This window comes from Suncus etruscus, chromosome 15, assembly GCF_024139225.1.
Source record: "Suncus etruscus isolate mSunEtr1 chromosome 15, mSunEtr1.pri.cur, whole genome shotgun sequence".
Taxonomy (NCBI): Eukaryota; Metazoa; Chordata; class Mammalia; order Eulipotyphla; family Soricidae; genus Suncus; species Suncus etruscus.
The window spans coordinates 83,099,767-83,126,006 of NC_064862.1; the positions used below are offsets into that span (position 1 = coordinate 83,099,767).

General features: G+C 55.6%; 2 protein-coding genes across 4 annotated transcripts in view; one reads left to right on the plus strand and one right to left on the minus strand.

Moving 5' to 3' along the window:
- Nucleotides 1-7,101, minus strand: part of POLR2E (RNA polymerase II, I and III subunit E) — a 140,318-nt gene extending 133,217 nt beyond the window's left edge. The window contains exon 1 of one of the 3 annotated variants that reach the window (XM_049787953.1): nucleotides 7,087-7,101. The gene's annotated coding sequence lies outside the window, so the exon portion shown is untranslated. Of the gene's footprint in view, nucleotides 1-7,078 lie in introns of all 3 variants that reach the window. The other 2 variants (XM_049787952.1, XM_049787951.1) reach the window with 2 other exon arrangements.
- EFNA2 (ephrin A2) lies at nucleotides 6,754-26,116 on the plus strand. The gene is made up of 4 exons (XM_049787948.1): nucleotides 6,754-6,899; nucleotides 20,415-20,728; nucleotides 23,089-23,154; nucleotides 25,642-26,116. The coding sequence occupies exons 1-4, from the start codon at nucleotides 6,754-6,756 to the stop codon at nucleotides 25,761-25,763; spliced, it is 648 nt and encodes a 215-aa protein (XP_049643905.1). The 3' UTR covers nucleotides 25,764-26,116.
- Nucleotides 26,117-26,240: the final 124 nt, after the last annotated feature.

The following is a 26,240-nucleotide window of genomic DNA, read 5'->3' on the forward strand; positions in this document are numbered from 1 at the left end:
AAGCACACCCTATTCTTCCTGTGGGGCCCCTCTCCCTCCCACATACACCCCTCGGTTCCTCCGGCTGTCCTGTTCACCCCCACCACGCACAAGCCGGGTCTCTATCTCTCTGGGGTCCTGAGGCCGCGCTCCCTGTTTGCACTTATCCATCTGAGCCGCCTCGCTTCTCGCCTGATCTCTCCCCCCACTCCCACCCCTTGTTTCCGTCCGTCTCTCCAGCGCCGACCCACTGGGACCCGCTTTTAACAGGCGCGCAGACACCGTGCCAGCCCCCCGCCTGTGATCCGCGCCCCTTTCCCACAGCTCTGAGCGCTTTTTCCGGCTTCAAAAGGCACATTAATTACTCTAATGAGGTCAGGAGAGACCCCGCGCTCGCCATCCGGAGCCGGGGACGCGCTGTTGCCCCCCAGCCCGGCCGCCCCCGCGGGCGTCTGTCAGCGCGGAGTGGGGGGAGAGTGCGTCCCCCACCTTGCATTAGAGCCCGGTAATGGGCGGCCCCGCCAAGGTTAATGCACGATTAGCAGGAAGTCCTCAGGGCTGAAAGGGGTCTGTCCGCGCCTGATGAAAGAAAGCGGTGGGGGGGCCCGCCTGAGCCCGCGCGGGGGCCGATTCCAGCATCTTCCAGCTCCCCCGCGTACCGCCCCGCACACACAGGCACCCAGTACACCGCCTGGCCGCCTAGACAAACCGGATGCTCAAGGCTTGTGTGCCAGGCTCCGACGACTGCGGCAGCCCTACCCCTGCAGGTTGGCAAGAGATCACACCACGCCCATACAGGCCACGCCCACGAAGAACCCTCAACTACTAGGCGCCGCCCTCTATGCAAATCATACCCTATCACCACGCCCACTTTCGTGGAGGCCCTCCCACCAATGAGCCACGCCCTTTGGTATGCTTAGCCTACAAACAACCCCGCCCTACAAGCCCCGCCCACAGACGGTCACGCCCACAGAGACCCTTCAATTGCTAGGCGCCGCCCTCTATGCAAATCATGCCCTGTTGCCACTCCCACTTTCGTGGAGGCCAGTCTACCAACGAGCCAGTTCCATTGCTATGTTTAGCCTACAAACAATCCCTCCCTACAGGCCCCGTCCACTCATTGCCCCGCCCACACTGGCCACGCCCACGAAGAGCCTTTGATCACTAGGCATCGCCCTAATGCAAACCATGCCCTATAATCACGCCCACTCTCAGGTCAGGCCCTCCCACCCAACAAGCCACCCACGTCCACTTGCAACTAAAGCAACCCACCTAAGACCCCGCCCATTCACCTCCACGCCCACCACCATTAGACCCGCCCACACAACGCACCCCTATGACCACCACGCCCTTTTGCAGGTCACGCCCCTGTTCTGCCCTACTCACCTACTGGTCCAGCCCTGAACCATGTTGACTCAGTACTACCATGTTGGTTGTTGGTTGGGATCTGCAGCATTGGGTTCCCCCCAATAGTTAAGTGTTCCTGCTGGAAAAAGGACCCCTGGGTTCAGGAAAGAAGCTGGATGGGGTCTGGAGCAATAGTACAATTGGTAAGGAGTTTGCCTTTCATGCGGCTGACCTAGGGGTCAACCCAAAACCAAAATTAATTAATTCAAAAATAAAATAAGGGGGCCGGCGAGGTGGTGCTAGAGGTAAGGTGTCTGCCTTGCAAGTGCTAGCCAAGGAAGGACCGGTTCGATCCCCAGGCGTCCCATATAGTCCCCCCAAGCCGGGGGCAATTTCTGAGCGCTTAGCCAGGAGTAACCCCTGAGCATCAAACGGGTGTGGCCATAAAAACCAAAAAAATAAAAAAATAAAAATAAATAAAACTAGGGGCTGAAGCGATAACACAGCAGTAGGGCATTTGCCTTGCATGCAGGCAACCCAGGACAGACCCTGATTCGATCCCCAGCACCCCATATGGTTCCCCAAGTCTGCCAGGAGCGATTTCTGAGAGCAAAGCCAGGAGTAAGCCCTGAGTGCCTCTAGATGTGACCCAGAAACAAAATCAAAAAAAAAAAAAAAAAAAAAAACAATGAGGCTCAGTGGCTCCTGGCTAGAGCAACAACCTGGGTACCATGAGATCAGAGTAATAGCATAGCAGGGAGGGCATTTACCCTGCGTAAATGACATCCATAGGGTCCTCCACGTCTGCCAGGAATGATTTCTGAGCCCAGAGTCAGGAGTAATCCCTCAGCACTGCTGGGTATAGACTAAAACCCAAAAATAATAATAATTATAATTATAATAGTTTAAAAAAACATAAAGAGGGGCCGGAGAGATAGCATGGAGGTAAGGCATTTGCCTTGCATGCAGAAGATCAGTGGTTTGAATCCCGGCAACCCATATGGTTCCCGGAGCCTGCCAGGAACGATTTCTGAGCATAGAGTCAGAAGTAACCCCTGAGTGCTGCCAGGTGTGGACCCCCGCCCCCAAAAAAACAAAAACAGGAGGGAAGTAGAAAGCCTGTCTCGAGTACAGGTGTGGGTAAGGTGGGGAGGAGGGAGATTTGGGACATTGGTGGTGGGAATGTTGCACTGGTGAAGGGGGGTGTTCTTTACATGACTGTAATCATACAACTACAATCATATTTGTAATCACGGTGTTTAAATAAAGATAATTAAAAAAATAAAGAAGGTCCGGAGAGATAGTATGGAGGTAGGGCATTTGCCTTGCAAGCAGAAGGACAGTGGTTCAAATCCCAGCATCCCATATGGTCTCCTGAGACTGCCAGGAGCAATTTCTGAGCTTAGAGCCAGGAGTAACCCCTGGGTATGACCCAAAAACCAACACCAAAAACATAAAGAAGCTAGGTGGTAATGATGGTTTAGGTGCAGTATTGGGGAGGTGGGCAGTTCCTGATGGTGGACTAGTCTTCAGTGTAAGCTGGAGAGAAAGGACAGCAGGGAAGGCGTTGGCCTGGGTTTGGTCCTCAGCATCCAATATGGTTTCTCAAACCTGCTAGGAGTGATCCCTGAGCTCAGAACCAAGAGTTAGCCCTGAGCACCGCCAAGAGTGGCCCCCAAACAAACAAAAACGTGAACTTTGCGCTTCTGGTCTCCACCAAGTGTAAGCCCAGAATCAGACCTCAGCCACTCCACTCCACTCAGTGCAGCCTTACACACAAGTTGAAATCAGTAGGGAAACAAATTCTGCCCAACAAGGACTATAGCACTCATCCTACTCTGTGTCATCTCTCTCCCCTCCAATCCCAGGGAGATGATCTGCACATGGGGGAGGGACTTGGACAGGCTGGACAGACAGCAGGAGACTGCGGGGGAAAGATGTGGGGGACTTTTTACCCTCTGGCTTTGGTTCTGGAAGGAGGGCAGGAAGGTGAGCAGGAAAAATGAGTAGGTGGAGAAGCAGGGATGGGGGGAGGAAGGAGTGGGAAGGGGAGAGAGTAAAGAGGTTGAAGAGTAAAGAAGAGGAGAGGAGGGAGAAGGGGAGAAAGGAAGGCAAGGTGGGTGCAGAGGAAGGAGGGAGACAAGAACAGGAGATGCACACCCCCTTGGGCTCTGCCTCAGTGCATCTTAGGCCTGAGCTGAAATGTTGGGGTTCCCAAGCCTGGCACCCCTGCACCCTGGAAAGGATATGATATTCTTCTTTATCCCCTAGAGAGACACAAACGTATTTTTTCCCTTCTCCTAACAACCTCCACTGTCAGTCTGTGCTACAGTGGGAGCTACCCTGATCCCCACCATTTCTGCCCTCCAGTGGGCACCCCCTGGCCTGCAGAAAAGCCACTGTTGGGGCTGGGGGGTGCCCTCTGTGCCCTCGGGCCAAGCTAGGTGGAGCTGGGACTTCTAAAAACCCGCTGGAACCGAAGCACAGAGGGCGCTGGGTCCTCTTTCATCTGTAATGAGAAATTTCTCCCCGCATACATTTCGCTTCCTCTGTGGCCTGGTGCAGCTTTTGAAGATGGGGTGAGGGGGGGCGCTACATGTTGATCCCGAGGCCTGGGGACTTGCTTTGCTGGTGTGGGGGGTTGAGAGCAGACAGGCTCTGGGTGGTGGCGTGTTCACCAGGCTGCTGGGAAAGAGGATCTTTCTGCCTAGCCCAAATCATCCCAAGTTTGGGTCTGAACCCCCACCCTAGGGCCAGGCAGGTGATGGTGAGTCAACCCAGATATCAGGACACCCCATCATGTCCTCATCTCTCTCCATGACTCCGGAGGAAACTGACTTGAGAATGACCCCTGGCCCCAGAGCACCCCCTAGCCAACTGAGGCTCTAGACTGGGCTCCAGGGTTTGTGGGGGACAGGCAGGGGTCCCTCAGCACACTGGGCCATTAGGCCTGTCCCTGACCCCGCTAGGTCCCCAGCCATGTCCCAGCTTCCTGCCCTCCCTGTTTCTGGGGGCCCTCCTCTGGCCGGCGGGCTCAGGGAGGTTGAATGGGGGACGTGCCTCCTTTGTTCCTGTCCCTGCTCCAGCTCTGACCTTGAGAGAGAGACAAGAACAGAAGGAAGAGGAGCCCCGCTGAAATCCTCTGGCGGCGGTGGCGGTGGCTTGGTGGCCCCTGCATGCAAATGAGTCGACCCATCCCCAGGCCTGCGTCTCTGCCAGTTCCCCTCTGCCTGGCCCCTGGCTACCCTGATCCTGCACTGCAGCCTGTAAGCAGGACAGGATGGACCCCCCCCAACCATGTGGGGCCCCTCACGTAGCTCTGTTCCCCCTGGGCAGGCTGATTCCAGCCCCCGTTTAGAGGGGTAACCTGAGGAAGCAAAACTGTACCAGGCTATATCTGGAATTCCAGGCCCCATCCACTCCCTTCATTGACCCAGTGAGCCTGGGACCCATCAGGGCCAGCTGGGTGCAGATTGTGGCCCACTGCTGCACTGCCCCCTAGAACCAAAAACTTGGGGGGAATCCCAGTTCCAAAGGCGAGAATGCCCAGTTTTTTGGGGGGGGTCACACCCAGGGGCGTTTAGAGGCTATTCATGGCTCTGTGCTCAGGAGTGTCCCCTGGTGGTGCGTAGAAGACCACAGAGAGTGCAGGGGATGGAGCTAGAGTCTGCCGGAAGTCACTGATGAGTTATTGTTATCTTCTATTTAATGATCAGTATTGTTGTGGTTAGTTTGGGGCTACACCCAGCAGTGGTCAGGCTGACTTCAGGCTCTGCACTCAGGGATCACTCCTGGTTGTTTGGGGAGAGGGGGGGCTCTATGCAGTGCTTGGGCTGGGAATTATGGCCGAACACCTGCAAGGTTAGTGCTTTCATTGCATGTGCTATGTCTCGGACCCTAACCAGAACAACTTTCATATAAAGGATAGAATCAGAAACCTCACCTCCAACCTATGTGTGCCCCCCCCACTTTCTTCCACCTCTGCCCACCTCCAAGAGGCCCCACCCTTTCTCTCCCTGAGATTCAGCAGGACTTCACCAGCTAGCACCTACATTAGGTTTTCGATCCTCTTAGGCCCTATGACATAGGGCCACTTGCCTTGCACACATCTCACCTGGGTTCCATCCCAGGCACCTCAGACGGCTCCTGAGCCCCACCAGGAGTGATCCCTGAGCACAGAGCTAGGAATAAAGCCTGAGCACCACCCACAACAGCATGAAATAAAACAAAAAGATTTCTTGGATTCCCAGAGATAGCACAGCGGGGCGGACATTCACCTTGCATTTAGCTGACCCCCGGCATCCCATTGAGTCCCTCAAGCACCACCAAGAGTAATAATTCTTGAGTGCAGAGCCAGGGGTAACCCCTGAGCACTACTGGATGTAGCCCCCCGACAAACACACTCACTCAAAAGTAAAACGTTGCTTTGTCCATCTCTGGCCTCCTCCTCCCAGGGGGCACTGGACTTGGTTGGGTCACTGAATCAACATGGGCCACAGCAACCTGGGCTGACTGGGAGATTGAGGGCTCCCCTTAACCATTGCCTTGCAAACTTTGGAGTTCTGCCCAAGAAGGGCACACATTCTGTGGTCTGGCTGGCATCCCTTCCCTCCCTCCCACAGGTCACCCACCGAGCCCATCCTGCCCTGTGCTGACTCCACATTTATTAGACACCTACTGTTTCCCACATCCACCATCCAGGGAGACATGTGAGGCACCAAAAGCCCTCTAGTCCCCCGGAGAGGGAGAAGAAGGGGGAAACTTCGAGTATTTGAGTGGGGTGTGTGTGTGGGCTTGCCAAAGCAAGGGGTGAAGTGGCAGAAGTTGGCTCTGCTGTCGGATGATCCCTCCCGACCCGGAGGGGCTGGAAAGGACTAGCTAGAAGGGGGGTGTCCTGGCTGAGGCTCTGAGGCTCGCCGCGTTTACAGCCCTGCAGATCTGGGGTGGGGTGTCTGGGACCCATCCCTGGGGATTGCAGGTGGCCCCACTTGGGGCGGGGGCAAGTGTGGGGTGCGGTGACCGAGCCTGGAGCCCCCCGCGCCGCCTCGGCACGGCCGGGGCAGGGCAGGAGGGGGCGCCCGCGGCCCTCCCGGCGCTCGGGCGGGACAAAGGCCGGAGCCCCGGCCCCTCCCCGGCGGCGGCAGCGGCGACACCGCGCGCCGAGAGTGGACGCGAGCTGCGGGGCCCGGCGGCCGGCGGGGGTGCGGGGTGCGCCCCGCCCCGCCGCCGCCGCCACCGCCGCCGCCTTTCTCGGCGCCCGCCCGAGGTCTTGCGCGCCCAGGCGGGGGGCGGCCCGGGGATCTCCAAGCGCCGCCGCCGCGCCCGCCCCGCGCCCGCCCCGCGCCCCGCTCGGCGGCGGCGGCGGCGGAGGAGGCGGAGACGCCTGGCAGGCGGCGGCCCGGCGAGCGCGGCGGCCGCACCGGGGCCATGGCGCCCGCCCCGCGCCCGCTGCTGCCGCTGCTGCTGCTGCTGCTGCCGCCGCTGCCGCCGCCGCCGCCCGGGGCCCGCGCCGACGACGGGGCCCGCGCCAACTCGGACCGCTACGCCGTCTACTGGAACCGCAGCAACCCCAGGTGAGCGCGCCCGGGGGACCCCGGCCTCCGAGCCCCGGGACCCCCAGAGTTGGGGGCGCCCCAGCCGGCCCCGCGGGGCCGGGCACACTTGGGGGACACCGCTCCGGGGCTGGCAGCAGGTCCCCGGAGCTGCGAGCGCAGCCCGGAGTTTCCTCCCGTCGCAAGATTTGGGGGACTCCCCGCTGCTGCTGCTGCTGCTGCTGCTGCTGCACGGGGGGGAAGCCGTGCATGCCGGCCGGTCGGCGGGGATCCCCCCCACATACTCTCGGGACTTGGGCGCTGAGCGGCCCCTTGGAAGAGCGGGGCTGTGGCCCCCCGGGACGGCCCCCGAGTGGCCACGGGCTGCCAGCCAGTCCCCAGCTGAACTTGGGAAGTTCCGTGGCCGGCCCTGTGGACCACAGACACCATCATTCCGGGGACCGCGGGAGCCGCTCTGTCTCTGTCTCTGTAGGGACCCCGGAGACTTGCAGTACTAGCGCGGGACAGTCCCCCTCATTCACAGTCCCAAGCACCTCAACTATCCCTCCAGGGGCTGGTGGGGAAACTGAGGCAGCAAGGGATGGAGAAGCCGGTTCAAGGTCACACCGGGGAGCAGAGAGCTAGGACAGGGACCCAGGTGGCCCCACGCCGGACTTGCTGTGCTGGCCAGCGGTTGCCTCCTTGGTGCCCACCGCTGAGCACAATTTGGGGGAGCATCAGAAGCCCCCGTTTGTCCAATGAGAAAAGTTTGCTGCTGACCGGCCACTCGGAAACCCCTGGAGAAGTGTCTGGGCCATATTCAGCTTTCCCAGGTCCAACTGGGCTGGGCTGGCGGGGGTCCCATGAGAGGTGAGGGGGTCCTGGAACTCTGGGGTCAGTTTCATAACTGGGGAGGCTCTCAGAGTCTTTGCCAGACTATCCAGAGTGTACTCAGGGGCCCCCAACCCTGGGCGCTCCACCACCAGTCAAGGTTTGCAAGCAAAGGCTGAGCCAGTCCCTGGAACCCGCTGACCCTCGCTGTCCCCCGCTGTCCCCTGCTGTCCCCTGCTGTCCTCGAGCCGCGGGTGGCCGAAAAGTTGCATAAAGACCTGCCTTTGAGGCAGGCTCAGTCAGGGACAAGCACGACCAGTGTCCTGCCACGGGGGTTGGGGCAGGGACCGTGCCTGGACACCCCACTTCATCAGTGGTTTGGCTGTGGGGTTTAGGGGGCTGAGGGCAGGAACCTCGGGCCGCTGAGGGACTGCTGGGCCACCCGAAGCTGCTTCCCGCGTCCGCCCCGCTGGCCACATGTGGTTTTGATTAAGGCACTTCCCTGCGGCCGAGCGGGGCGCCGGGGCGGACGGAGCTTCCCGACCCAAGTTTTGGGTTTCAGCTTCTGTGGCCTGTCCCTTTGTTCTAGCAAAACGTCAAGCGCGTGAGGAGCCTGGATTGGGGACAGAAGGGGGTTGTGGGGCGCTGGGATGTGTCATCCGTGGATTCCCCCATCCCTGCCCTGGGACAAGAACCCGGCCCCCATGAAAGAGGGACCCCAAAGCCTGGCTGGAACCAACCCCCCCCATACCTCCTGAACATTCACACCTTTTCCGGCCCTTCCGGTCCTTCCTTCCTGTTCTTCAAGGGCTACCACCACCATAGGCATCTGGCTCTCAGCCCCAAGGTCTTGGGGGGGGGAACCCCATGAGTTCCAGGGTACTCCAGAATTGGGGCTCCATCCAACATCATTGGGGCTGGAGGTGCAAATCTGTTCCATGGCCCTAGCACGCCATGTCTTGGGGCCACTGGGCCAAACTGCATTCAGGGTGATGGGCCAGTGTGTTGAGAGTTGGGGGACAGTGTGGGGCTGAGGTGTCCTAGCTTGGGCACCGGACAGAGCCATCCATGGGCAGCGGGAAGAAGACACAGGCCCGGCGGGCGCGTGGTGGCTGCGGCAGAGATGCGGGGGGTGGGGATGGGATGAGCATCGGGGTCCATGGCGGAGAGTAGGGGCGCACAAAAGATGTCGGAGGTGGGAGAGCCATGGGAAGAATGTGTCCAGAGGGGGCCTGGACTGGCCGGGCTGTGCAGCGGGGTCCCAGCCAACCCAGACCTCGCGCCGGGTCGTAAAAACGCTATTTTATTTCCTTCCCTGCTGCCTTCTGAGCTGGGCTGAGCTTTGCCTGGGGACCTGAAGAAGGAGCCCCGGAGGAGGGTGGGGCCCCTGATGGCCCATTCTGTCCTTCCTGGTTCCTGTGGAACTGGGCTCCCCCAAAGTAGCCATTGCACCTCTCTGCACCTGCTCCCAGCCTAGGGTCCCTCCCCGGAGCAAGTAGGGAATAGAGAGGAGGCTCTGTGTGTATATCGCTCAGGTGCCCCCAACCAGAGGGCTTGAGGGTACCCTCAGCAGGGTGGCTGCATGTTCTCCCCATGATATGCAGGGATGCGGGTGCGCTGCTTCATGTAGGGCAGTCGCTGTGGGCTTACACGCGTGTGTGTGCGGGACGGCGCCTGGCACCCGTATGCCGCAGGGCTGTGTTGGCGCATGTCCGTGCATGGAGCCCGAGGTACATCTTTTCTGTGTCCGGCTCTCTGGTGTGGGGACACACTGGGCCCCCACCCCCCCTGCATCCTTCCTCTGTCCCCAACACCAGATTGGGGGGTGGAGGAACGAGACTTCATCCCTCGCCACTGAGAAGTCCCCACCCTGTGTGAATGGGGGCTCTGGGTAGGACCCCCTACGGCCACCCACCTACTCTAAGGATGCAGGATCCTGCCATATTCCCCTCCCAAACCAGCAGCCGGAAATGGCGACTTGAGGACACTATCTCAGGGTGAAGGTACTAGGGTACCCCCAGTCTCTGTGACCATCCCTAGTCCCTGTGACCACTCCACTCTGGTTTCCTGGGGTGCCTCCTTAAAGCAGCCATCCCGTTTGCAGAAGGAGGTTTTTTGTATAAGAGGAACCCTCCGCCCAGTTTGGGGGACCGGCGGGGAGATCTGGGGGATGCTGGGGAGAAGGTAAAATATGAGGGAGGGAATCCCAGTTTTGGGTACGGAACAACGGGCTGTGACCTCAGTTTGTGTTTGGTTTTTCAGAGCCCTCGTTTCACCTTGTAGATCTGGGGGTTTAGGGGTGCACGTAGGGGGTAGGGCAGGGCTGCTGGGGTCTTGTGAGAGCTCTCTCTGGGAGAGACAGAAATGAGGCGCTTTTAGTGGGTGGTGAGGAGGGGATCATGGTCATGGCTGCATACCCCTAACAGCTCCGGGTACCCCAATCTACAGCGGCAGACGTGGATTGTACATGCAAGATGGCGGCCAGCGGGGTGTAGAACCGAGACACCCCCACTGCGGGAGCTGGGCTTCCCGCTGTCCATCTATGCCTGGGGCTGAGGCCATTCTGTGTCTTGGGGTGTCCTTCCGGCCCGTAGCTCCTGGTCTCCTCACCCGAAACCTCCCAGGCGACTGCAATGCGCAGATGGAGAAACCGAGGCTCAAAGTGGGAGCAGGTGGTAGGGGATGGGCTCAACCCTGTGTACCCCCTTCCAACCTCACAGGTCCCCCAGGTCATGAGTAGGGGGACTTTTGTGCTTTTTCTTTTCTTTGCTTTTGGGGTCACACCCTGCAGTGCTCAGAGCTAGCTTCTAGCTCTCCCAGGGCTCACTCCTGGCAGGGGACCCTATGCCAGAGATCAAAGCTGGGTCAGCCATATTCAAGGCAAATACCTTTTAGTTATTTATGTTTTTTTGGGTTTTGTTTATTTGTTTATTATTTTGACTCTGAACTCATTACTCTTAGTGGTTCTTGGGGGACCCTATGGGTCTATGGGGTGCCGAGGATTGGGATCAAACCCACATGGGTTGCATGCAAGATCAATGTCCTTTGCTCTGTACTGTCTTTCCAGCCCAAGACTCTGTTTATTTATTTATTTTTTTGCTTGTTTGTTTTGTTTTTTGGGGGGGTCACATACGGCCGGCTTCACTCAGGGGTTACTCATGGCTCTATGTTTAGAAATCGCTCCTGGCAGGCTCGGGGAACCAAATGAGATGCCGGAATTCAAACCACTGTCCTTCTGCATGCATGTAAACACCTGACCTTCATGTTCTCTGGCCCCAAGCCTTTGGTTTAATACCTGAGAAAGTGGGGGTGAAGAAGGTGCTGCTTTTCTTTTTTTTTCTTTCTTTCTTTCTTTTTTTTTTTTTTTTTTTTTTTTGGTTTTTGGGCCACACCCGGCTCAGGGGTTTACTCCTGGCTGGCTGCTCAGAAATAGCTCCTGACAGGCACGGGGGACCATATGGGACACTGGGATTTGAACTAACCACCTTTGGTCCTGGATCGGCTGTTTGCAAGGCAAACCCCGCCGTGCTATCTCTCCGGGCCCAGGTGCTGCTTTTCTGAGGTCTGATGAATCCCTTCCCTTGGGCCCTGGGGAGCCTCCCTCTTTGAGAGCCTGGATCTGGCCAGCCATACCCTACAGCCCCGCTCTGGGCTTTCCCCTTGGGAGGTGGTACAGGGGTCCACTGCGTTCCCCCAGAGTCTGTTTGGGGGACAGACAGCACCCTCTGTGCTCCTCCACACCAAGTGGATGCTTTGGCTGTACAGAATTGGGGGCCTGCCCTCAAACCTGCAGTTACATTTGTGGGCTGCAGCTCCAGCCCTGGCTGTAGACTCCATTCCTTACTCTCATCTCAGTGGGCCTGCAGCACCCTGCTGTTTCTCAGTTTCCCCACAGCACCCAGGTCCCTTCTCCAGGGTTCCCCACTCATGCATGGGCCACACTGGATCCCAAGCACCCCCTTAATTCCCCCACCGGGTGACTCCCAAATTCCACCTCTGAGAAGCTTCACATACACGGGCTGGTTGGGCCCAATTTTTCTGTTTGATTTTGGGCTACACCTGGCAGTGCTCAGGACTGACTCTTGGCTCTGTGCTCAGAGATAGCTCCTGCTGGGCTCAGGGGACCTTGTGGGGTCCTGGGGATTGAACCCAGGTTGGCTGTGTGCCAGGAAAGTGCCCTTCCTGATGTCCCATTGCTCCAGTCCCTGACTGAGCACAATTGAGGTAGGGATCTCCCCAAAAAGTAGTGTGCCAGGAATATCCCTGGATTTTACAGGGGGTCCAAGGGAGGGTGAGATGAACCCACATCCTGGCCTTATTCTGAGCCAGGAGATGAACTAAAATCTGTACCCACCTTTCTAGTCCCCCCCAACCCTATTCTCTTCCATGGCTCTGCTGCCCTTGCCTCAGTTTACCCCCAGACCCAGGTGTCTTTATTACTCTTTCTCAATTCAATCCTGCCTCCTTTTTGGGTCCCTCATTGCCCCTAATGTCCTACCCCTGCCTGATCTGAGATGGGACAGTGTCCTGCCCCCCAAACAGATGCTGGAGTCCTTGCTAATCTGGGGGATCCCTATTTTCTCTCTCTCTTTTTTTTTTTTGGTTTTTGGGCCACACCCGGCAGTGCTCAGGGGTTACTCCTGGCTGTCTGCTCAGAAATAGCTCCTGGCAGGCACGGGGGACCATATGGGACACCGGGATTCGAACCAACCACCTTTGGTCCTGGATTGGCTGCTTGCAAGGCAAACGCCGCTGTGCTATCTCTCCGGGCCCTAGGGATCCCTATTTTCTTTTTTTTTTTTTTTTTAGTTTTTGGGTCACACCCAGCAGTGCTCAGGGGTTACTCCTGGCTGTCTGCTCAGAAATAGCTCCTGGCAGGCACGGGGGACCATATGGGACACCGGGATTCGAACCAACCACCTTTGGTCCTGGATCGGCTGCTTGCAAGGCAAACGCCGCTGTGCTATCCCTCCGGGCCCGGATCCCTATTTTCTAATAGCTCAAACATTCTCTTCTGGGGAAACCAGAGTGTCTGGCTGCATTCCTGGGAGGTGTGAAGGGACAGAGATGCAGAGACAGGGCCCGAAGAGATAGCACAGCGGCGTTTGCCTTGCAAGCAGCCGATCCAGGACCAAAGGTGGTTGGTTTGAATCCCGGGGTCCCATATGGTCCCCCGTGCCTGCCAGGAGCTATTTCTGAGCAGACAGCCAGGAGTAACCCCTGAGCAACGCCGGGTGTGGCCCAAAAACCAAAACCAAAACAAACAAACAAACAAAAATAACCCAAAAAATAACAGGTAGAGAGGGGGCTGACCACCCACTTGGGTGATGAAGGACAAGCTACCGCCCTGTTGCTGCCTCAGTTTCCGTTCTGGGGAGTCGAGACTGCATGACCTGCCCTCGCCCAGTTCCCCAGTTCGGGCGCGACTCCTCTAATTAGTTGCTTTGCTATTAGTAGCTAATGACTTGCCAATCGCCCGACTTGAGCTCATTAACTGCAGGCTGGGTGGATACTGGGGGGGGGGGGGGTGACAGGCAGGATCTGGGGGTGGCAAAATGGGAAACTCTGATACAGATCCCCGCCCTAGGACTGGGAGGGCTCCCTGGAGGAGGGGGCCCTATCCAGGTGAGCCAGGTTAGAACAGGGAGTCTAGAGACAGGAGAATTCCCCCCCCCCCCCCATACACAATGTTTGCCCCTGGAATCTTCCCAAGGCAGTAGTCGTTAACCCCTTAGTGTGAATTTCCATCTTTCTTTCTGCTTGCTTTTGCTTCTCAGGATGGTGCGCCCCGCAAGGTTGAGGAAAGGGGTGCTTTGTCTTGCTGGCATGGGGTGGGGGGCAGGCTGCGTTTGGGGGTGGGGCTCCTCCACTCCACAGGCGCCACCCTGAGCTGGGGTGCGGCGCCCGCCCCAGGCTCGCCCGCCAACTTGGACCCAGGATTGCATACACAGCAAGGCAGCCGCTATTTTCGAGCTGGGAACCAGGGGAGGAAAAAGACTCACTTAGGCGGCCAGAGTGCTGGAAGCTGGGGGGGTAACCCCCTTGGGAGTTGCCTGCCTGGAGTCTTCACCCACACCCTCTCTGGGGACCTGCTTTCTTCTCCCTCGAAACCCCCGCCCCACTGAATGTCTCAAACCTTAACTGCCTCATCTTTGTATTTTTGGGTTTTGTTTTATTTTGGGGATACTCCTGGCAGTGCTCAGGGCTGACTCCTGGCTCTGCACTTGGAAATCACTCCCAGTGGGCTCAGGAGACCACACGGGGTGCAAGGGATCCAACCCAGGTCAGCTGTGTGCAAGGCACTCACGCCCTCCCTGCTCTATTAACTCTACTGCAAAACTGCCTCATCTTGGTTTGATTAAGAAACGCACATTGAAAGAAAGAAAGAAAGAAAGAAAGAAAGAAAGAAAGAAAGAAAGAACGAAGGAAGGAAGGAAGGAAGGAAGGAAGGAAGGAAGGAAGGAAGGAAGGAAGGAAGGAAGGAAGGAAGGAAGGAAGGAAGGAAGGAAGGAAGGAAGGAAGGAAGGAAACAGACACATTAGGAGCTGGTGTGATAGCATAGCAGTAGGGTGTTGTCTTGCACACGGCTGACCTGGGATGGACCCAAGTTCAATCCCTGGCATTCTATATGGTCTCTCAAGCCTGCTAGGAGTGATTTCTGAGCACAGAGCCAGGAGTAACCACTGAGTGCCGCCGGATGTGGCTCAAAAACCAAACCAAACCAAACCAAAAACCCTACCACACACTAGGACCAGCACAATAGGATAGTGGGGAGGTGTTGATTTGCACATGGCTCACTGGGTTTGATCTACTGCACCCCATAAAGCTCCCCAAATCTACCAGTGACTCCTGATCAGAGCCAGAAATCAGCCCTGAAAAATGCTGGGTGTGGTCCCCAAACTAAAAATTAAGGGCCCGGAGAGATAGCACAGTGGCGTTTGCCTTGCAAGCAGCCGATCCAGGACCAAAGGTGGTTGGTTCAAATCCCAGTGTCCCATATGGTCCCCCGTGCATGACAGGAGCTATTTCTGAGCAGACAGCCAGGAGTAACCCCTGAGCACTGCCGGGTGTGGCCCCCCCCAAAAAAAATAAAAATAAATAAAAATTAAGTTGAAGAATGCATTGAGCTTTATTCACTGCTCAGACAACACTGAGGAAGTGGGGAGTCTGCAGATCAGACAATCCCTTTTGTACCCCCAAAAGTGTGATCCAAAGGACAGGTGAGCCCCCAGATAGCACAGCAAGGAAGGCACTGGCCCTGTACATGGCCGACCCAGGTTCCATTCCCCGATACCCCAGTGGATCTCTCAAGTCCCACCAGGAATGACCCCTGAGCATCACCGATGTGGCCCAAAAATCAAAAGAAAAGAAAAAGCTTCTGAGCTGAGAAAAGAGCTTGTGGAGACACCCAGGGATAGACTGGGAGTGGAGGGACACAGGGAGAAATCAGGGAGACCCTGATTTCAGCTACAGAACTCCTGCTCCCCATCGCATAGAGTTAGGAGAAGCCTCTGAGCACTGCTGGGTATGGGCCTCCCCAAACAAATAAAACAGGAAAACAGCAAAAGATAAATATGAAAAAAAAAAGTTTCAGGAATATGGGGTGCTTTGGGGGTACAGAGCCTAGAGATAGGGACAGACATGGGCTCTGTCAGTCTGGGAAATCTGGGGTATCTTCTCAGCCAAGGAAGGGCTGAGTCAGGGTGTGGGAGGCTCTCCTGCTGCACAGAAGGTGAACCCTAGAACCAGACGATAAGACAGCGGGAAGGGTGCTGTCCTTGCACACACAGCTGACCTGGGTTTGATCTCCTTCAGTTCGTAGAGTGCTCCCCCCAAGCAGTGCCAGGAGTATAGGCCCCCCAGCAAAAAAGGGGAAAAAAAGAGGCTCATTGGGGGTTATCAGAGGGGGAGCTTGATTTCCCCGAAGGGAAGGCAGGACCCCGAGGGGGCCAGGCCTGGGTGCTTCGGCTTCAGCCAGTATCGATCGCTTGATCAATGGGGCTTTCACCAGCGCCAGCCGGGAAGGAAAATGACTTCAAAAAGCCTGTGAGGGTTTCTGGATCGATCATACCCACAGGGCTGGAGTCCAACCAGGGCTGGCCGGGAGACGCCCAGGGGCAGCCCAGGGGGTGGGGACACCCCTGCCTGGACTGACTGGGGTGGTCTCACTCTCCGGGCCAGCCTAAATGCTGTGCCTGTGACCCCACTGTAGGGAGCTGGAGACTGAGGCTCTGAGGACAGGCAGAGTTCCTGGGGCCCTCTTCCCTTGCAACCCTAAGTCTTGAAGCTGACAGGCACATGGAAAAGGGCTTAAGAACCCTGTTGTCTCCATGGTGGGTAATAAGGGGTGTAGAAAGAGCTTCTGATCCCTAGGAGATTTACCCCACGCTCAGCTGAGGGAAAAAACCCTCACCTTGGCCTTGACCTGAAATCAGAGCTGGTGCAGATGGGTAAACCAAGGCACAAGAAAACAGGGGCTCCCCCCACCCTCTTTTCACCTGAGGACACAGGGTGGAAGGAGGGGTGCCCACCTGGAGCAGAATCTCAGGTCCCGTTGGTGGAGGCAGCCTATGCCATCTGATTATTCAGTTGACCTATCTTTATTGGGAGTTTCTTTTTGTTTGTTTGTTTTGTTTTGTTTTGAGCCACACCTGGCAAGATTCAAGGATTCCTCCTGGCTCTGTGCTCAGGATCACTTTTTTTTTTTTTTTTTTTTTTTTGGTTTTTGGGCCACACCGGCAGTGCTCAGGGGTTACTCCTGGCTCTCTGTTCAGAATTAGCTCCTGGCAGGCACGGGGGACCATATGGGACACCGGGATTCGAACCAACCACCTTTGGTCCTGGATCGGCTGCTTGCAAGGCAAACACCGATGTGCTATCTCTCTGGGCCCAGGATCACTTCTAATGTGGTCTAAAGGGACCACATGGGATGCTGGGGATCGAAGCCTAGTCATCTGAGTGCAAGGCAAGCGCCTTACCTGCTGTACTATCTCATTTTATTGTTTTGTATTTTTTGTTTGTTTTTGGGTCACACCTGGTGGTGCTCAGGTATTATTCCTGGCTCTGTGGTCTGGGGGCTGGAGTGGTGGCACTGAGCGTCACTGGGTGTGGCCTAAAAAGGAAAAAACAAATCGTCCCTGGCAGGCTTGAGGGACCATATGGGATGCCGGGATTCAAACCACCTGGTTCGAATGCCTGGTCAGCTTTGTGTAAGGCAAACCCCCTACTGCTGTACTATCTCTTTGGCCCCAAATTTTAATTTTGTTTTTGTTTTTGTTTTTGGGCCACACCCAGCAGTGCACTGGGGCTACTCCTGGCTCTATGCTCAAAAATTGCTCCTGACAGGCTTGGGGGATCATATGGGATGCCAGGGATCAAACCTGGGTCTGTCCTGAGTTGGCTATGTGCAAAGCAAATGCCCTAGTGTTGTGCTATCACTCTGGCCCCACTTCTTAATTTTTTTAAATTTAATTTTCATTTTTGTGGTGGTTTTGGGGGGCACATTTGGTAGTGCTCAGGGGTTACTCCTAGTTCTGTGCTCAGGAATCAATCAATCCTTGTGGTGCTCAGGGGATTCTATGTGGTACAGGGGATAGAATCCAGGTTAGGGGCCGGGCGGTGGCGCTGGAGGTAAGGTGCCTGCCTTGCCTGCGCTAGCCTAGGACGGACCGAGGTTCGATCCCCCGGCGTCCCATGTGGTCCCCCAAGAAGCCAGGAGCAACTTCTGAGCACATAGCCAGGAGTAACCCCTGAGCGTCACAGGGTGTGGCCCAAAAACCAAAAACCAAAAACCAAAAAAAAAAAAAAAAGAATCCAGGTTAGCTATGTGGAAGATTTCTACCCTAATTGATGCACCATAATTCTGGTGCCCCTTGAGGATTTTTTTTTTCGGCCACACCTGGCAGCATTCAGGGGTTACTTCTATCTCTACACTCAGAAATCATTCCTTGGGGCTGGAGCAATAGCACAGAGGTGGGGCATTTGCCATGTACATGGCTGAACTGGGACTGACCTGGTTTGATCCCCAGCATTCCATATGGTCCCTCAGCCTAACAGGAGGAATTTCTGAGTCCAGATCTAGGAGTTAAGCACTGCTGGGTATTGGCCCCCCAAATTAAATCACTCCTGGAAGGCCTGTGGAACCATAACGGATGCTGGAGATCGAACCCGAGTCCTTCCCAGGTCTGGCATGTGCAGGGTAAATGCCCAACCACTCTGCTTTTGCTCCAACCCCCTTTGAGATTTTTTTTTTTGGGGGGAGTGGGGTGGGGTGGGTTGTACCTGGCGGTGTACAGGGCTTACTTAGTCCTGGCTCTGTGTTCAGAACCTACTCCTGGCAGGCTTGGGGGACCTTATGGGATGCTGGGGATCAAACCCAGGTTGGCTACATGCAAGGAAAAGTCCCTTGAGATTCTTTCTGAGCTCAGAGCATGCCTGGCATGGGCAATCCTGTCATGCCTTCCCATGGACTGGGCAGCCAATGCACCCGACATTGGGGTCGCTGGGCCTCAGTTTCCCGCTCAATTTCCCTCTGCCAGTTCAGGGAGGGACTCAGGGGCAGCCAGTCCCCCAACCTTAGGCAGTTTGGACCTTTTATGTGTTAATTAGCCTTCCCGGGAGGCCCCCCTGGTCCCCCCTCGGTCCAGGCAGCGTTTACATGACAGGGACCCCCGAGACCGCGCTGGAGAGATCTAAAGCCTCCGGATGCGGTAGCCTGCGGCAGTGATGGAGAAGGCTGCTCTTTCCTCTCTCATTTGACCTCCATCCTCAGACAAGGCTGGGTCAAGGGGGCTCCTGGGGGAAAGCTGGGGAGCCTGCAGGCATGACCTGGAGGTTGGGGAGACTGGGGGGGGCACAAATCAGGGGGCAGCACAGAGGAGCAAGGGGCTGGGCTGAACTGTGATGAGGAAGAGGGTTCGGAGACAGCTGTGCTTGGAGCCTTGAACCCAGTGGGGAAACTGAGGCCTGGTAGGCACTGAACTTGCCTCAGGTCTGTGTCCTCACCCCAGTGGGTAGGATGAGAGGATGCACGTAGGTGATCAATAGCAATGTTTTATTCTGACTTTTGTTTTTAATTTTGAGTTAAAACTTATTTTTTTTTACTGGGCTGAAGAAATTGTACAGCAGGGAGGGAGTTTGCAAGGTAAGCTGCTGACAGGCTCAATCCCCAGCATTGCCAGGAGTGATTTCTGAGGGCAGAGCCAGGAGTAAGCCCTGAGCATCACAGGGTGTGGCTCCCCCCAAAAATGTAGGGGTCTGGAGAGACAGTACAGCAGGAAAACGCTTGACTTGCATGCAGCTGATCTGATCTGAGTTCAATTCCCGGTGTTCCATATGGTACGCTGAGCTCTGTCGGGAATGATCTTTGAGCACAGAACCAAGAGCAAGTTTTGAGCACCGCCAGCTGTGAATCAAAAAAAAATTTAATTAAAAAAGGTATCTTAGGATTTGATTTTGATTTTGTGTGTGTGTGGGTTTTGGCCACATCTCTGCCTGCACGGCTTGCTGTTCATTTTTTGTTCTTTTTGGGCCACACCCAGCTTACTCCTGGCTCCACGTTCAGGAATTATTCCTGGAGGTGGTCGGAGGACCATTTGGGATGATGGTGAACGAACCCAGAGTCTGCAAAGCCAGAGCTGCACTTGCTCTCCAGCGCCCCCTATCACCCACCAGGCGCCCATTTCTGACCCCCAGCCCCATGCTGGCGGTCAGAATGACAGTCGAACGACGTGTATCGCCCCGCCCTACTCGCCCTGACCCGCCTCGTTGACCTTTGACGCCTTATCTTCCCATCGTGACCCCGCCCACAAGCCGGTTGTCCTAGCCCACTTGCGGTTTGCCACCCTTTCCCGTCACCTTCCTGGATGATTGGGCACGCCCATATTTCCCGTCACCTTCCTGGATGATTGGGCACGCCCATATTTGCCTTTTCCAGAATTTTCCTTCTGGCTCCACCCACATTGCCTCTAGGACCCGCCCTTTCCTGTTGGTACCACCCCTTTCCAGACACCTTCCTTAGTGATTGGATGTGACCATATCGTTCCACCCCACCTCCTAACCCCACCCTTTGCCGCTGGTCCCGCCCCTTCCCAGCCACGTTCCTTAACGATTGCCCATATCGCCCCTCCCTCCTGGCCCCGTCCCACACTCCTCTTGGACCCGCCCACTACCGCTGGCTCTGCCCCTTCCCAGCCACCTTTCTTTTTTTTTTTTTTTTTTTTTTTTTTTTTTGGTTTTTGGGTCACACCCGGCAGTGCTCAGGGTTACTCCTGGCTGTCTGCTCAGAAATAGCTCCTGGCAGGCACGGGGGACCATATGGGACACTGGGATTCGAACCAACCACCTTTGGTCCTGGATCAGCTGCTTGCAAGGCAAACACCGCTGTGCTATCTCTCCAGGCCCACCAGCCACCTTTCTTAACGATTGGTCATGCCCATATTGCCCTCCCCTCCTGGTCCTGCCCCCACATTCCTCTTGGCCCCGCCCGTTATCGCTGGCTCCGCCCTTCCCAGCCAGCTTCCTTAATGATTGGTCACGCCCACATAGCCCCTCCCTTCCTGACCCCGCCCCACATTCAATTTGGTCACGCCCATTACCTCTGGCTCCGCCCCTTCCCGACCACTTTCCCTAACGATTGGTCGTTATCACCATGCCCCTCCTGGCCACGCCCCCACGGGCCGTTGGCCACGCCCCTCGATGCTGCTTGACAGCCACTTTGCCCCGCAGGTTCCACATGGGCTCCGAGGACGACGGCGGCGGCTACACGGTGGAGGTCAGCATCAATGACTACCTGGACATCTACTGCCCGCACTACGGGGCGCCGCTGCCGCCAGCCGAGCGCATGGAGCACTACGTGCTCTACATGGTCAACGGCGAGGGCCACGCGTCGTGCGATCACCGGCAGCGCGGCTTCAAGCGCTGGGAGTGCAACCGGCCTGCTGCGCCCGGCGGGCCCCTCAAATTCTCCGAGAAGTTCCAGCTCTTCACGCCCTTCTCGCTGGGCTTCGAGTTCCGGCCGGGCCACGAGTACTATTACATCTGTGAGTGGCACCCACACACAGCCTGGGGGATCACCCTCTGGGCGAGCTTGAAGGCCTGGCCAAACCCACCTGCCTTGCCCATTGGGCAGATGGAGAAACAGAGGCACAGAGCCAGGCTGAGCCAGGCTCGCCACCCCAAGCTCATCCACACATCAAACCCCTCTATTGGCTGTATCCAGGCTGTATCCAGGTGGCCAAGCACCTAACTATCATCAATCTGTTCCCACATGAGACAGCCCCATAACAGAGATGGGTACTGAGGATTCCAGGGCAGGCTCCACCCCCCCTCCATCTAGTGGCCACCGGCGAAGGGGATGTGGGGTGGGGGGGGTCTAGAGAGGGGAAAACCATCTCTACCTGGGGACCAGATAGGGCATTTGCTTTGCACCAGAGTCAGTCCCTGGCATTCCATAGAATGCCCTGAACACTGCCAGGTGTGACCCCAAAACACAACAGAACAAAACAGATCTCTGCCTGGTCTGTCTACAATGAACCTCAGCTAGAATGTGGAGGTCTGAACGCAGTCCCTGACTATGTTGAGGTGCTGGGTGTTCCTCTGGATCTCTGCCAAGGGATTGTGGATTGAGGATTTATTTCTCAGCGTCCTCCAGGAGCCAGGTGGGAATAGGGGGGCCTGTCCCCGAGGGCTTCAGGGAGCAGGGGTGGGGGACCCTCACCCCACCCCCAGCCTCACCACCTCGCTTCCCGCTGTGTCCAATTAGACTCTAGAAGGTTCCATTCCCTCCTCTCTCCGCTCTATTTGGATTTTTTCCTTTTAATTCAGGGAGGCAGGGGGTGGGGGAGGAGGGAAGAAGGTGTTTCAATCAAGTCCCCCGTAATATAAGAAAAATTACATTTTTCTTTCCGAGACGGGAGTTTCATAAAGATAATTATTGTAATTATTCGTCCTATCTGTGACGAACGTTATTTTTATTACGTGCTTTTTATCTTCATCTTCCAGCTGAGGGCCTTCTGGGGGTGTGGGCCGAGGTGACGGCCGCTTGAGAGGCCAGTCGCTGTGTGCGTTGGGGAGGCGGACAGGTGGGGTCACCCACCCCCTCCACATCCCTGAATGTGCTCATGGGATGGGGGGGTGCTTATGGCTGTTCAGATATGTGACGCCCACCAGCCCTTTGGGTTTCCAGCCTTTTCCTAGCCCCCCACCAGCTCCAAAACAGTCCTGTTCTGACTCTGAGACTCACATTTTAAATTTTTTCTTTTGCTTTTTTGGGCCACACTCAGCAATCCTCAGGGCTGACTCCTGGCTCTTCACTCAGGGATCACTCATGGCAGTGCTCAGGGCTTACACCTGGTTCAGTGCTCAGGAATTACACCTGGTGGTACTTAGAGAACATATGAGATGACAGGGATATGAGATACGTGGTTGGTCACATGCAAGGCAAACAGCCTCTCCATTGTACTATTGCTCCAGCCCCATTGCCTTACTGAGGAAAGATATTTGGGGGGAGGGCCACACCCAGCAGTGCTCAGGGGTTACTCCTAGCTATCTGCTCAGAAATAGCTCCTGGTGGGGCCGGAGAGATAGCATGGAGGTAAGGCGTTTGCCTTTCATGCAGGAGGTCATCGGTTCGAATCCCGGCGCCCCATATGGTCCCCTGTGCCTGCCAGGAGCAATTTCTGAGCCTGGAGCCAGGAATAACCCCTGAGCACTGCCAGGTGTGACCCAAAAACCAAAAAAAAAAAAAAAAAAAAAAAAGAAATAGCTCCTGGCAGGCATGGGGGACCATATGAGATGCTGGGATTCGAACCAACCACCTTAGGTCCTGGGTCAGCTATGCCGCTGTGCTATCTCTTCGGCCCCCAATTTTTTTTTTGGGGGGTGCATACTTGGTGGCATTCAGGATTGCTCCTGACTGCACTCAAAAATTACTCCTGGCAGGCCCAGGATCTGTATAGGATGCTGAGGATTGAACCAGGGTTGGTTGCATGCAAGGCAAATGCTCTATCCACTGTGCTATCACTCTGGCCTGAGAACAGATTCTTTTTGTTTGTTTTGGGGTTACATTAGGTGCTTGGGGTCTACTTTCCGCTCTATGCTCTAGGAGCATCAGTCTGATTCATCTTCTAGCCCTGTGGTTGAGACACAACCAGACACAGATACCCCTTTCCAGCCTTTAGAGTTAGGGTTCAGCTACAAGAGGGTTAGGAGTGTGTTAGGAAGACTGCAGAGAAGTGGAAGCACTGTACCTGGGGTTTTGATGTATTATTAGGAGTTTTTTTTATGATTGCCTCCCATTCCCCCTAGGTCAGGTTGGGCCAGCAGCATGGGGAAAGAGATACAACCCCAGCTTTTATCTCAGAACCTCACACCCTGCTCAGTTTCAACCCCTCTCTTCTAGCTGCCACACCGCCCAACACCGTGGACAGACCCTGTCTTCGACTGAAGGTTTATGTGCGGCCTACCAGTGAGTATCCCCAACCCCACTGAACCCAGGGAGGGGTCAGCAGAGTTCTAGAACGTCAGGACTGCTGGTACAATTGTCCCTGGCCCTCCTAAACCTCAGTTTCTCCAACCTGTATATCAGGATCTTTATTCCCTTTTTTTTGGGGGGGGGGGATGCCATATCTAGCAGCACTCAGAGGTTACTCTTCTTGGCTCTGTGCTTAGAAATTACTACTGGCAGGTTCAGGAGACCATATGAGATGCTGGGGATCAAACCCAGGTCAGTCATGTGCAAGGCAAATACCCTATCTGCTATCGTTTCAGCCCCTTTATTTATTTTTTAAAGTTGTTCCTGGGTCACACTGGGTGATGATCAAGGCTGACTCCTAGCTCTGCATTCAGGAATCACACCTGGTGGTGTTCAGGGGACCCTGTGCGATGCTGAGAATTGAACCTGGGTCGGTTGTGTGTAAGGCAAACACCCTCCCGTAACTCTGTTTGTTTATTTATTTATTTATTTATTTTTGGTTTTTGGGTCACACTCGGTGGTGCTCAGGGGTTACTCCTGGCTCTGTGCTCAGAAATCACTCTTGGTAGGCTCGGGGGACCATATGGAATACCGAGATTCGAACCACCCTCCATCCTGGATTGGCTGCATGCAAGGCAGCCGTATGCTATCTCTCCAGCCCCATGTTTATTCTTTTTTGGATTGGAGGCCACACTGGTGGTGCTCAGAGTTGATCCCTGGCACTGTGCTCAGGGTTCACTCCTGGAGGAAATCAGGGGACCCTTTGCAGTGCCAGAGATCAAACCCAGGTTGGCCACACACAAGGCAAGTATCTTATCCCTGTACTATCTCTCTTGCCACCCACAGAACGTTTCTTTTTCTTTTTTTTTTCTCTTAGTTTTTGGTTTTTGGGTCACACCTGGCAATGCTGAGGGGTTACTCCTGATTCTGTGTTCAGAAATCGCTCTTGGCAGGCATGGGGGACCATATGGGATGCCGGGATTCAAACCACCATCTGTCCTAGATCGATTGCATGCAAGGCAAATGCCTTACTACTATGCTATCTCTTGGCCCTCTTTATTTTTTTTATTTTTTTTTATTTTTTTTTGGTTTTTTGGTCACACCGGCAACGCTCAAGGGTTACTCCTGGCTCTATGCTCAGAAATTGCTCCTGGCAGGCTCGGGGGACCATATGGGATGCTGGAATGCAAACCACTGACCTTCTGCATGCAAGGCAAATGCCTTACCTCCATGCTATCTCTCCGGCCCCATCTTTTTTTTTTGTTTGTGTTTGTTTTTTTTGTTTTTTTTTTGGGCCACACCCGGCAGTGCTCAGGGGTTACTTCCTGGCTGTCTGTTCAGAAATAGCTCCTGGCAGGCACAGGGGACCATATGGGACACTGGGATTTGAACCAACCACCTTTGATCCTGGATCGGCTGCTTGCAAGGCAAACGCCGCTGTGCTATCTCTCCGGGCCCCCGGCCCCAACTTTTATATATATATATATATATATATATTTTTTTTTTTTTTTTTTTTTTTGTGGTTTTTGGGTCACACCCGGCAGTGCTCAGGGGTTATTCCTGGCTCCAGGCTCAGAAATTGCTCCTGGCAGGCACAGGGGACCATATGGGACGCCGGGATTCGAACCGATGACCTCCTGCATGAAAGGCAAACGCCTTACCTCCATGCTATCTCTCTGGCCCCACTTTTTTTTTTTTTTTTTTTATATTTTTATGTTGTAGTATTGGGACCCAACCTAGTGGTGATCAGGAACTACTCCCAGTTTAGTGCTCAGTGAACAGCGATCCAGTCTGGGCTCTGTGTGCAATGTAAAGCTTTTGAGTTATCTTCCTTCTGCCCTGGCTTGGAACTCGGGTACTTCAGAGTCATCCCTGTCAAGATGGAGTTCTGCTGGGGACTGAGCGAAAGCACAGCAGCAGAGCATTTGCCTTGCACGAAACCAACCAGGGACAGACCTGGGTTCAAACCCATATGGTTCCCCCCAGCCTGCCAGGAGGAATTTCTGAGTACAGAGCCAGGAGTAACCAACCTGGTGTGGCCAAAACAAGATGGGGTTCTGGAGGTACAGGGGCCATGGATCAGCGGGAGGGGCGTTGGTCTTTTTTTTTGGGGGGGGCACACCCGGCGGTGCTCAGGGGATACTCCTGGCTGTCTGCTCAGAAATAGCTCCTGGCAGGCACAGGGGACTATATGGGACACCGGGATTCCAATCAACCACCTTTGGTCCTGGATCAGCGGCTTAAGGCAAACGCCGCTGTGCTATCTCTCCGGACCCGGGGCATTGGTCTTATACACAGCCAACCAGGTTCCATCCCCTGCATCCCATAAGATCCCCCGAGCACCACCGGGAATGATCTTTGAGTTCAGAAGCAGGAGTCAGCCCCGAGCATCACCGATCCCCAAAATGGGAGGCTTTGGGGTGTACAGAGACAATATAAAGGACCCCATGGTGGCTGATTGTCTTGTCTGTGTGCCCCCAGACGAGACCATCTATGAGGCGCCTGAACCCGTCTTCACCAGCAATAACTCGTGCAGTGCCCTGGGCGGCTGCCAACTCTTCCTCAGCACCGTGCCCGTGTTGTGGGGTCTCCTGGGCTCCTAGTCGTGGCCCCCTGGACTCCGCCCGCCTCCGAGACCAAATAGAAACGGCCCACCGCAACCAGCCTCGGGGTTTCTGGGGGTGCAGTCGGGGCGAGCGAGAAGCCAAGTCGTGGGCACAGCGGCCCCTGCCGAGCCATCATCTCGGGGGTGCGCAGAGAGCCCCAGAACCTCTTGGCGATGTGTGTGTGCGCGTATGTGTGCGTATATATGTGGGTTTCCTGTTTATTTGTTTGTTTGTTTGCAAGCCTATTTTTCATGGTTGGATCAGAAAGAGTCTCGCTTGAAATCTAATTTATTCCGTGCTGACGCCAGTGACTTTGGGCGGGGAACCGAACTGGATGAGATGTGGGGCCTGGGGGGGGGGGGAGCATCTCTGGGGAGGAGGAGCTAAGTCCCACCTCCTTGACCCCCCCAACTTAAAATCTGCTTCCCCCCAGGTTACCCACCTCTTCTTGCTCCTGGAATCGGCTTTCCTGAG

Coding starts and splice junctions, on each gene's coding strand:
- EFNA2 (XM_049787948.1), top strand. CDS start 6,754: ATGGCGCCCGCCCCGCGCCCGCTGCTGCCGCTGCTGCTGCTGCTGCTG. Junction 20,729..23,088: donor CCACGAGTACTATTACATCT/GTGAGTGGCACC, acceptor CCTCTCTTCTAG/CTGCCACACCGCCCAACACC. Junction 23,155..25,641: donor GGTTTATGTGCGGCCTACCA/GTGAGTATCCCC, acceptor GTGTGCCCCCAG/ACGAGACCATCTATGAGGCG.